General features: G+C 37.4%; 3 protein-coding genes across 3 annotated transcripts; 1 reads left to right on the top strand and 2 right to left on the bottom strand.

The window, feature by feature from the left end:
- Positions 1-667: 667 nt before the first annotated feature.
- On the bottom strand, positions 668-1,264 carry LOC113359111 (acidic leucine-rich nuclear phosphoprotein 32 family member B-like). Its single transcript, XM_026602797.1, has one exon. It carries the CDS (start codon positions 1,262-1,264, stop codon positions 668-670), a length of 597 nt encoding a protein of 198 aa, XP_026458582.1.
- Positions 1,265-1,549: 285 nt separating this feature from the next.
- LOC113359110 lies at positions 1,550-2,221 on the bottom strand. Its single transcript, XM_026602796.1, has one exon. It carries the CDS (start codon positions 2,219-2,221, stop codon positions 1,550-1,552), a length of 672 nt encoding a protein of 223 aa, XP_026458581.1.
- Positions 2,222-3,254: 1,033 nt separating this feature from the next.
- On the top strand, positions 3,255-7,043 carry LOC113355444 (serine/threonine-protein kinase rio1-like). The gene is made up of 12 exons (XM_026598301.1): positions 3,255-3,638; positions 3,908-4,036; positions 4,171-4,263; positions 4,354-4,433; positions 4,602-4,715; positions 5,038-5,111; positions 5,358-5,434; positions 5,701-5,784; positions 5,874-5,966; positions 6,060-6,167; positions 6,267-6,320; positions 6,404-7,043. The coding sequence occupies exons 1-12, from the start codon at positions 3,309-3,311 to the stop codon at positions 6,815-6,817; spliced, it is 1,650 nt and encodes a 549-aa protein (XP_026454086.1). The 5' UTR covers positions 3,255-3,308; the 3' UTR covers positions 6,818-7,043.
- The last annotated feature ends 2,850 nt before the right edge of the window (positions 7,044-9,893 follow it).

Genomic DNA, 9,893 nt, shown 5'->3' with positions numbered 1-9,893 from the left:
TTACATATTTTGTCACTTCAGAAGTTATAATGTTTACTCCTGTTCTTAGGTAACCACTGGTTCTTTCATTTGGATTTCCGGTATTTATAGTAAACTTTTGGAGCAACTGATTCCAAATTTTTGTGTTAACTCCTTCTTCATTCTTTTGATAAACTTCTATCCATGAACTAACAATCAGTACGTCTTCTGCCAGATTATAACCCACCATAATTAAGAAAGAAATGTGTTGTTATGTAAATAGTAATTTGGAAACAGAAGTGTTTTTTTTTAGATGCAGATGAAATTAGGTCGAACTAATGTGATCTATTTATACATGGTAAGTATACATATCCAAATATTGTACAAAGAGATTATACTTACTGTGCAAAGAGATTACACTTGGAAGTATATATATCCATATACTGTACATGGATAAGTACACATATCCAAATATTGTACAAAGAGATTTCACGGATAAGTATACATATCCAAATATTGTACAAAGAGATTGCATGGAGTAATCTACTATTAGGTTGAAATAAGCAACTCATAATTGTAAACCACATGGCCATAACATAAAAACGTATTCATTCTAATACATAATTCAAGACCAAAAAATATTTAAAGTCCATCTTACATATGCCTTTAGCATTAAGACTTTTAAACAAACACAAAAGTTAAAGGGTTATCATTCATCCTCTTCCTCGTCATCGTCATCATCATCACCATCACCATCTCCATCATCTTCATATTCGTCTACCACATGTCCGTCTCCATAAACATGTTCATCTCCATGTTCAAAGTCATATGGGATTTGGTCATTGTAATCTCCGTAATAATCAAATGCACCATCCTGGTCTTCGCCCGGAACAATTTCTTCTACTAACTCTGTATCATCATAATCTGCATCTGATGATAGAAGTACCACGTATTCCATATATGAACCTTCCAAACTAGACAAGTCCCCTGCCTGGCCTCCTCTACCCAGACGCGCAGCAATGTGCTTGACAAGATCCGTTCTAAATTGTAGATGCATTTCTAGGTTTTTCAGAGATGACGTAAAAACACGAACTTCATTGGTAGGTTCTAGAATTCGAACAGGAACAACTCTTCCCCAATCTGTATCCCGACGTTCATGCTCAATGATCATGTTGTGTAAAATAAGACAACATTTCATAATTAGGTTCAAGTCATGTTCATACCAATACTTATACGGTGATCCGAAAATTCGGAATTTAGCTTGAAGCACTCCAAAAGCACGCTCGATATCCTTTCTTTTAGCCATTTGATACTTGTTGAATCTCACATACACTGGAATGTCCAACGTCTGGTTGAAATCTTATACAATTGTAGTCAACTTTGGATAGATACCATCCGCTAAGAAATAATCCATATTGTATTGGTGACCGTTGATGACATAATTACATGGAGGTGCAACACCCTTTAGCATGTTATCAAAAATGGGTGAGTGTGCCAACACATTCAAATCGTTGTTTGATTCCGGCATACCAAAAAAAGCATGTCAAAACCACAAATCATATGACGCCACCGCCTCTAATACCATACAACTCTATTTCTCTTTACCACGGTAAGTTCCTTGCCAAGCTATCAGACAATTCTTACATGGCCACTGCATACAATCAACACTACCAAGCATTCCTGAAAATCCTCGTTCGACATTCTCAGCTAACAACCTCTGAACATCTTCAGGAGTGGGTTGACGCAAATATCTTTCTCCAAAAGTCATGCAAATGGTGTGGCAGAATCTTTTTAGATATTTGTATATTTTAGTTGCACCCATACGAGTGTAATCATCAACACTGTCAGCTGCCGTACTTTTACATAAACATTTCATCACGACAACTAATTTCATATGTGGAGAATGCCCCGTAGTACCAGTTGCATCCGGACATTGTTGCCATTCTGGATCCACTTCAAGAATTTTTCCTAACAATTTCTCGAATAATTCTTCCCTCATGCCTAGACGTTGTTTAAATTGTCTTGAGGTATAACCAGTTCCAGGTGTAAAATAATCATTCATCATTTTCGCATCATGCCACGCTTGATCTCGGGTAATTACACTACGTATCTGCACCTCCCTAGGTATCGGTTGTCGAATGATATACAGTCGTTCATCCAAACACAATTGTGTAAACATTAGCAAAGCTTTTTCTTCTTCATCACTAGAAGTATCCAAATGTATTCCGTATTTAATTCTCACATAAGCACGCATTAGACTCATTCTGTACCTTTCCAAACAACAAACATAGTATCAATTTGTCTATACCATACATAAATACAATCCAATCAATGTGATAATACATCAATAGAATAGTAGTTTTACAAACATCTCATTCAACAAATCAAGAGATGCATCACACAACAAGACACAATCATGGATTTTTCACTTATATCAACCTAATATCAACTAAAATCAAGATCAAATTAATTTTAAACCCTAAAATTAGAATCACTCACCTTTGATGATTTTGTGGATGGAAAACGAAATTGAAGAATAGATTTGTTTCACCTTGGAGTAACGATCAAACCCTTTAAATTTAAGCCAACGAATCACAATGAATCACCACGAAAATGAAAAGGGGATGAAAGGGGTTTGAGATAAGAAAGAAATAGAGAAGAAGAAGAAATGGGAGGAAAGTTCGATCTCCTGGAACATTATAATTCTGTTCCGTATCATGTAGGGAAGGGATGAAAGCGCCCTACAGTGAAGCTACCTTCCTTGTGATATCCCTTTTCTTTATTTGACGGATAGGGAAGGGAAATGCTAAACCATAGTGCTTGGCCTTAGAGCAAGGGCTATGGAATGAGTGTTTTTAACACTAGTTCACTTCCCAAACGAGTGAGACATGAGGTGAAAGAGTGATGTGGTGACCGTGGGGAAAGAAAACTAAAGACTAAGCGGCTGAAAAATCAGCCGTTTTTTTTTTTATTTATTAAATACACACAAGCGGCTAAACATTAGCTGTTTCACCTATTTTTTTAGGTTATTTTAATATTAAAATTTATAAAGGGCCCACTTTAAAGAGTTTTAAATTAATAAAACTCTGAAAATATCTCTAGGAGGCATATCTTTAACCGCTTCTTATATTTTTTCCAAACGGCTGATTTTTAGCCGTCTAGTGAAGACTTTATCTCTCACTCATTTCAGTGAATGCATGAATGATTTTGGGGGAAAGTTGATTCAATTAGTGCCCATAACAGCACCAAATTAGACCAAAATGAGTGAGGCTATGAAGGAGGGTCCTCGCTCCATAGCCCTTGCTCTTTGGGATTTGTCTCAAACAGCAGTTGCCCTTCACTTTATTATTATGCGAAAAGGTTTTACTTGGAATTATTACGTGGGACTACTGCAGTATCTCTCGCTCACTCACAAAACTGGGGAACTAACTCCGGCCGGACATTCTTCAAAACCCCTAAAGGAGTACGCGGCAGCACGTAGAAGAAACCCTAGAATGGATTCGGAAGAAATCGAAGAAGCTTTAGACTGGTTGGATAACTCTAAAGATTGTGGAACTGCTTCAATTCATCTGTATTCTAGACGACCTAATGCTCATGGTGGTCATCTGTCAAGCACTTTTCAACCCCTCTCTAATCGAAACCAGAGATTTACTAGTCATCTTCGACCTTCCCCATTAGAGGTATTTCTTATTTCTGGGAATTGTCTAGTTTACATTATGTAAGGATTGAATATATTTTTTCTAGTGAGAATTTGATGAATTAAGTCTTTTTCTTCTTTTTTTTAATTTTATTCTGATTAATAAAGATAGGGTTTCTAGTGTATATGATAAATGGGGTATGCAATTTGAGCAAATGGGTTCGTATTTACAATGGAATTGGATTTATTTCCTTGGAATTCTACTTTTTGTGTCATAAGGTAATATGTTCTGTTCATAATTTGCGAATGTAGGAATGGGAAGGAAGGGAAAACATGAGCATGCCCAATTCTGTTACAACTGCTATTCGTCAAAGTCTCCGAGAAACCGCCATTGGTAAAACTAAAACCGCTGACAAAAGAGACCGTGCTTCTGTTGAACAGGTTAGGCCATTATCTGTTCAATGTAATTCTTCTGTTTTTAGCTGTTTAACGATATATCTGAAGATTAGCTTTACTATGTGTGTAACACTTTTAGCTTTATGCTCGTATTTACTTTGGAATTTGGATTTGTTTAGGCTATTGATCCAAGAACTCGTATGGTGTTGTTCAAAATGCTGAATCGCGGTATATTCGATGATATAAATGGCTGCATTTCTACCGGGAAAGAAGTATGTCATATCTATACTATCAACTACCCAGACATTTCTTTTTTTCTGATTTTCTCAATGAAGTTCTCCATTCGTCCCTTTTATTGACAGGCCAATGTTTATCATGCGACGAAAGAGGATGGTCAAGAATTTGCAGTAAAGGTCTATAAAACTTCAGTTCTAGGATTCAAGTAAGTCTACTGATCTGGTCATAAATTGAAGATATTTATTCGAATTTTGAGTTGAAGATTGTTAACTGATTATTATTATCTGTCTGCTTACCTGCAACCCTTTTGTTGGTTATGAAAGAGTGATGAGAAAAGTATGATGATGCGATTTTTTACATTGCCACTCTTCAGGGATAGGGATCGTTATATACAAGGGGATTATCGTTTTAGGTATGGATACTGCAAGCACAATCCTAGGAAAATGGTTAAGACTTGGGCAGAAAAAGAAATGAGGAATCTTATGAGGTAAAAGCAAGCCTTGCATCTCTTTGTGTTTCTTTTAATATGATTTTTCATGTTTATAGACACTCCCTAAATATCCCCTGTCACATTTGCTGCTTTATGGTTGTTGGACAGATGCACTTTTTATAACCTATAAAAAATGATATGTAGTCAGTTCTCCTCGACTGGAAACATTAAGTTATAAACTTGATCTCTTGAGAAATGTAACTGTGAGGCTTAATATAACATACTTAACATGAAAAAGGAAATCTTATCATAGTAAAATGTAATTGCAGTTTAATGTTTGTGATGTTACGTGTTAAAGCTCTCTATGTTCTGAACTCAGGTTAAAGGCAGCGGGGATCAGGTGCCCAACTCCAATACTTTTGAGACTTCATGTTTTGGTCATGGAATTCGTAGGTATGTTTTCTTCTCTCAAAATCATCTTTAGTTGAGTAGTAATACCTGATAAAGTCCTTTAGTGGCAAACTTTCTTCTATCCACTTTGATTAGTCGAAGTGTCAAAGTGAGTGCGTAGAGACCTTCAGTTATAGTATAAATTGCTCAGCTTAGTCGTATGTAAATAGCACCAAATGCATATGAATTTCGTCTCTTGAACTGTTTTAGCGATTTCTGGAGATTCGGTTTTAAGAAAATTTCTTACAGGAAAATCAGGGTGGGCTGCTCCTCGTCTCAAGGATGCAAATCTCTCTGAAGACAAGATGCGTGAATGTTATGTGCAGGTGTGTCTATATCCTTGTGAATTGTAGATTGAATATTGATCGTCGAAATATAACAACAGACAAACTTGGCAAACCCAGAGTGAACTTTTAATGTTTGTTGTTCTTATCTCATTGCCAGCCAAAATGATCAGATTATTATGGTGAGATTAAAATTGAGATAATCTACCAGTTTGTATTATCTATGAATACAAAATTAGTATATGTTGTGATCAAAATTAGTATATGTTGTGATCAAAACTGAGTTTGTATTATCTATGAATGATCAGATTATTATGGTGATGCGAAATTTATACCAAAAGTGCAAACTGGTGCATGGAGACTTGAGTGAGTATAATATACTCTATCACGAGGTGAGTCCAATAGCCTATCTTCGCGTTGAATTGAAATTTTCGTTTTTTGTCATCAAGCAACAGTTTATGTTTTCTTTCCGGATCTTCAGGGTAACTTGCACATAATTGATGTTTCCCAATCTGTGGACCTTGACCACCCTCTTGCCTTAGACTTCTTACGTGAGGATTGCATACATGTTTCTGTAAGTTGGTTCAATTCAATTATGCACCTACTGTTTCCTTAGATTTTAGATGTAAACAAAAACTTCTATTATCGACCAAATTGTATTCTGCAGGATTTTTTCAAGAAGAATGGTGTGGAAGTTATGACCATACAGGAACTGTTCGATTTTGTAGTAGATTCATCTATTACTGATGAATCTGTGGAATCTTATTTAGAAGAGGTTTGGTGCTCCATCATGCATATTATTTTTTGTTATGCTCTAATCCCCTAAACGTGTAGAAAACATAGTCATGGCTTAATGCATTTACAATGGTTACAGGCTCAACGGAAAATTTTGGCTAGGGGAGATTTGATGTCCGTGGAGGATAAGAAGGTAAATAATCTCGTGTCAAGATCCCTTTTCAAGCTTAACTAAAAATTCGAAAACCTTACAATTCTATCTTATGGCTTTTTAAGTTGTACATCCCAAGGACGCTTGATCAACTGAAGGACACCGAGGAGGATGTTGACAGGAATGCAAGTTGCCAGGGTTGCGAAGGTTTGACAAATATAGTTACAGAACTGGAGCACTCTCTTTTCCCAGCTCAAAAACAGTTACTAAAGGATCTAAAGGAATGGGACCCATATGATACCTCTACTGAACAGACAGACATCTCAAACAACAGCGCAACACAGTCCGGAACAGATGAAGATGATGATTCGAGGAAGGACGGTAGACAGGAGACACTAGTCCCTGCAGATAAAAAAGCAGCTCGAAAAGAGAACAAGAAGAAAGTGAAAGAAGAGAAGAGGGAAGCGCGCAAGACCAAAACCCCAAAAGCTGTGAGGAAAAAGAAGAAGAAACTTTCCAAAAACATCAAAGCCAGGTAATTTTTATTAGTAGCATAATTTCCAGGGCTTCATGTTCGGAGATTTTTTATTTTTTTAGGTATAGAGTTTATAAAGAATTTTTGTTTCATTATCTTGTGAGTTTGTCGATTTCAGCATATCCTAGTTTCCACTTTTTTGCCAAATTATACACTAGTAGTAGCCGGCTTCAACTTACTTTGTAAATATGAAAAGGCTAAGACTGTTTGATATCAATGAAAGAAAATTAAGAATTCTTTGAAAAACACTCTACACGAGAACAATTTTTTCCGAGAGGAAAGGAAGACTGATCAGTAATAATCTCACCTTCAGTTTCACAGATAACATTTTGTGACCATCAAATTGGTATGGAAAAAATTAAGAATTCTTGCATTAGCTGCTCTACTACTGTAAGTATTTTGAGCCTTAACCTTTACTTGAACATTACCAAAAACTCTTCAGTTACATGTTTTAAGAACAAATTTTAGAGATTTCTCAACTTCTTCATGAAAACGAAGGCATATTTACCATGATTCTTCTTCAGCCAAACATTCTTGTACTAAGAAAATCTGATGATCCCTTTCAGTCCAAAGAAATCTGATGGTCCCTTTCAGTCCACAGTAATCATTTGTTTGCTCACTACTAGAATTATGAAATGGAATTAAGAGCTGGCTGAAATCCTTGATTTGAGATAATATTGTAATGGAAAATTTCAGCACCTCCATCTTCACAGAACTTCTTCAGCAAACAACCTATCCACTCAATTTATCATTGCCAACACCCAACTGCAAAACCTGTCACTCTGTCAGCTTCCTTGAGGAAGGAAAACAAGTGCCACTTGACGTACGGCCCAACCCACTATAATCCTATTCATTTACGCGGGCTTTAATAGACAAACGCTGTTTTAAAACGATAAACATTCTTAGCTCCAAAGTTTCTATTTCCCTCGTCAAAGTCTAAAATTTTATTTGCATTTGGATTTTCCTCGCCATACAGCCGAATTGAAATTTTTTTCCGTTAGAGGGTTTAATTTTCTGTCACACGCGGTTGAGATCTCATTCACAAATGGTAAGACGGAGAAAATTGGTAGTAGCTCAATCCGTAGGGAGACAACTCTCTAGCCTTTGCTTACAATGTTTGAGATACTAAGTCAGTCTAGTAATGTCATATTAGATGCTCAAATGATCTCAAAATACTTGAATTTAATTTAATTTCGTATTTTCACCTGATGCAATGTTTTTCTGCCTTAAATTTGTTACAGTGTGCCACTATAAAACTCCTCTTTGGGCAAAAATTGCCACAAGTCAAATGAAGTGCACTGCTGTCCATCGATAAACAAACCAAAATGCTGCTTCCACTTTACTTCTCTATCCCACTACATATTTCTCTCTATTTCTTATTCTTTTTCATGAACTATTATTATTATTATTATTATTATTATTATTATGGAAACGTGCCTGTGAGGGCTTTTATTGAAAATAGGGAAAATAGTAATATTACATGAAAAGTGTTGGTAACCTAGCTACAAGCTGAGAACCAACACCTTTTTGAATAACAATACCTAAACGATGAAAAAGAAAACTGCCAGTGCCACAATTTGCGTCATTGTGAGATAGGCAGTTCTTTAACCTCTTTACAAAAGCCACCGTGTCCTCACTTAGTTCACCCATGTAGTGAAAGCGAGAATATGAAAGCCATATCCGTGTGACTCACACTTCTCTAAATATTTGTTGCGTTTACGGAGAATCACCTTAGAGAGAGCTTGGCCCGGGGTGAAAGAACGAATTTCCCCAGTGAAGGGAGAAACGCCTGTGACATCGAAGCATGTATCTCTGCCGTTTTCCCAGTTGTGTATTAATAAGTCAGCAGGCCTCAAAGCAACATTCTCATCTGAAAGAAAACCTAAGGGTGCTTCTTTACGTGCTGCGACACCGGCTTTGATACATATATCCATAAAAATGTCACGTACCAGATCATGCCGGAATTTGAGTCCTATGTCGCTAGCACAATGTAAGGCATGGTCTCCAAATATGTCCATCTCCTTATTACAGCTTGAACAATAACTTCCTTCGGGAAAAAGCGGGATGCCAAGTCGGTAGCTGAGAACGCATCTGAAATGACGGGGTCCAAGGGTTTGATTCAAACCGGCAATGGGTATGGCAAGTAAATAATCTTGGGCGTGTTTGAGCTTGTTGCATTGCCATAAAACACTGTCATGTACACTCAAATGGTAGGTTGTGGGGATCCGTTTCTTCACTACTTCGAAGTATAAGACAGCCAGGGAGTGCATAAAATGAGGGGTTGTATTGTCAAAGCTATGTGAGGAAGAGGTAAGACCACAGACTTGGATGTAGGCTGCTAAGGCTTGCTGATATGTTGAGCTTGAACTGGTAGGAGGGATGTCCTTCAATATGATATCCTGTATAGCCGAGTTTGAAGTTGTGAAGCCAAGTAGCAGTAATTGCTGGTGTCATGCATCGTATATACGCCGAGACCTCCGTCTTTGATTGGTAGGGTAGCGATGCGGTATTGCAATGGACCAAATCCTGCACCATCTGCAGTAATAAGTTGTCGCAAATAATGAAAGAGGTGATCGTCAAAGTGAGTCATAGCTTGCTGCAATGCTAAGGGATTTGTTGTGCGCATAGTGAAGTATAATCTGGAGACCCCAGTACAATTGCGCAATAATAATAGTTCACTCTGCGGATCCTTGACCTTCTTGACGACTGACATGAGGTTGATGGTTTTAGTCACTCTCTGCATCACCATTTCCTTGCAGAATTGCAAATCTAGACTGACAGGACCACCTAGGAGTTTGACACCAGTTGAGGGTCGACCAATGTTAGCAGGAAAAACGCCTAGAATTAAACTCCGTTGATCTGGTGTAGGCCAAAATAACTCGGTTTTGGTGATGTTGAGGTGAAGACCCCTGCGGACACCTTCAGATTGAATTATAGCCAAGGCCTTGGAGACTTCCAACGTATCACCAATGATGGTGCCATCGTCGAGGTACCATGCATTTAAGTCTAACTTGCACTTGGAGGCGATGCTCAATATAACAGGATGGGGAGTAAGTGCGAAGAGCAACGGACCAAGGGGG

The sequence above is a fragment of the Papaver somniferum genome, chromosome 3 (genome assembly GCF_003573695.1).
Source record: "Papaver somniferum cultivar HN1 chromosome 3, ASM357369v1, whole genome shotgun sequence".
NCBI classification, from domain to species: domain Eukaryota; kingdom Viridiplantae; phylum Streptophyta; class Magnoliopsida; order Ranunculales; family Papaveraceae; genus Papaver; species Papaver somniferum.
The sequence above is the reverse complement of the archived record's forward strand: the minus strand, read 5'-3'. Positions and strand labels throughout refer to the sequence as shown.